The sequence below is a fragment of the Frankliniella occidentalis genome, unplaced genomic scaffold (assembly GCF_000697945.3).
Source record: "Frankliniella occidentalis isolate FOCC.00 unplaced genomic scaffold, Focc_3.1 Scaffold13, whole genome shotgun sequence".
In the NCBI taxonomy this organism is placed as follows: Eukaryota; Metazoa; Arthropoda; class Insecta; order Thysanoptera; family Thripidae; genus Frankliniella; species Frankliniella occidentalis.
In genome coordinates this window covers 2,795,555-2,796,315 of record NW_026267143.1, presented here as the reverse complement: position 1 = coordinate 2,796,315, position 761 = coordinate 2,795,555, and the positions used below count along the sequence as shown (strand labels likewise).

General features: G+C 45.2%; 1 protein-coding gene across 1 annotated transcript in view; it reads right to left on the bottom strand.

The window, feature by feature from the left end:
- Positions 1–761, bottom strand: part of LOC113215836 (receptor-type tyrosine-protein phosphatase alpha-like) — a 21,089-nt gene that overhangs the window by 13,508 nt on the left and 6,820 nt on the right. The window contains exon 2 of the mRNA XM_052263680.1: positions 505–581. Within this exon, the coding sequence (XP_052119640.1) occupies positions 505–581 (77 nt within the window). The remainder of the gene's footprint in view (positions 1–504; positions 582–761) is intronic.

The window sequence follows — 761 nt, the reverse complement described above, 5'->3', positions numbered from 1 at the left end:
AGGCCCAAGACGCCCGCGGTATGGCGTAGCGGTGGCACATGCGTCGGGGGAAAAAGTTTTGTAACTTAACTTTTGAGGCCGTTATTGTTGTGTTATTCGTAACGTTACTTATGTCTTTTCGGGGACAGTTTCAGACCTGTAACGTTACAACGTTACAAATTGTAACAGAGTGGCTTTAACCATTTCGTGTCGGTACGATTCGGAACGTTACATCTCAAAGTTTGTGTAAAGTTCGTTCCATGAAAGGATTTTTTTTTTGAACCGGTCCGAACTGTTACAAATTGTAACCGAACCGATGATTGACCCGTTCCGTTACCGTTATTTGTACCGTAACGATAAGAGAATGAAACTGATCGGTACACTATGTATTTTGTAACGTAACGGCAAAGTGGTAAGTTACTGGTCCCTGAAACCAACTCCTGCTTGAGAGTAAGTACCGGATTTTCGATTCCAACTATCAAATTTAGCCTACCAAACAAAGTACTTCTTTTTCGTGTTACTCACAGCGACGTAAGACGCGTTGGTGTAGTTTGCGATGTCGTCGTCCGTGCCACCGCTCAACCTCACGCGGGTCCTGTCAACTGCAGGAGCGACATGTCAGCTGCAATGTGAGGTACCCTGAGGCGACCCTTTGCACTAAATCGCCTTGCCGGAGCCCCCACAGGCTCACAAAGGGACTTACAAGGGAACCCCGCCAAGTGTAAATTCCCGATTTTCATTCTACTTTTTAAGTGATTTTGTTTTTTGCCTGTCATTAGTTT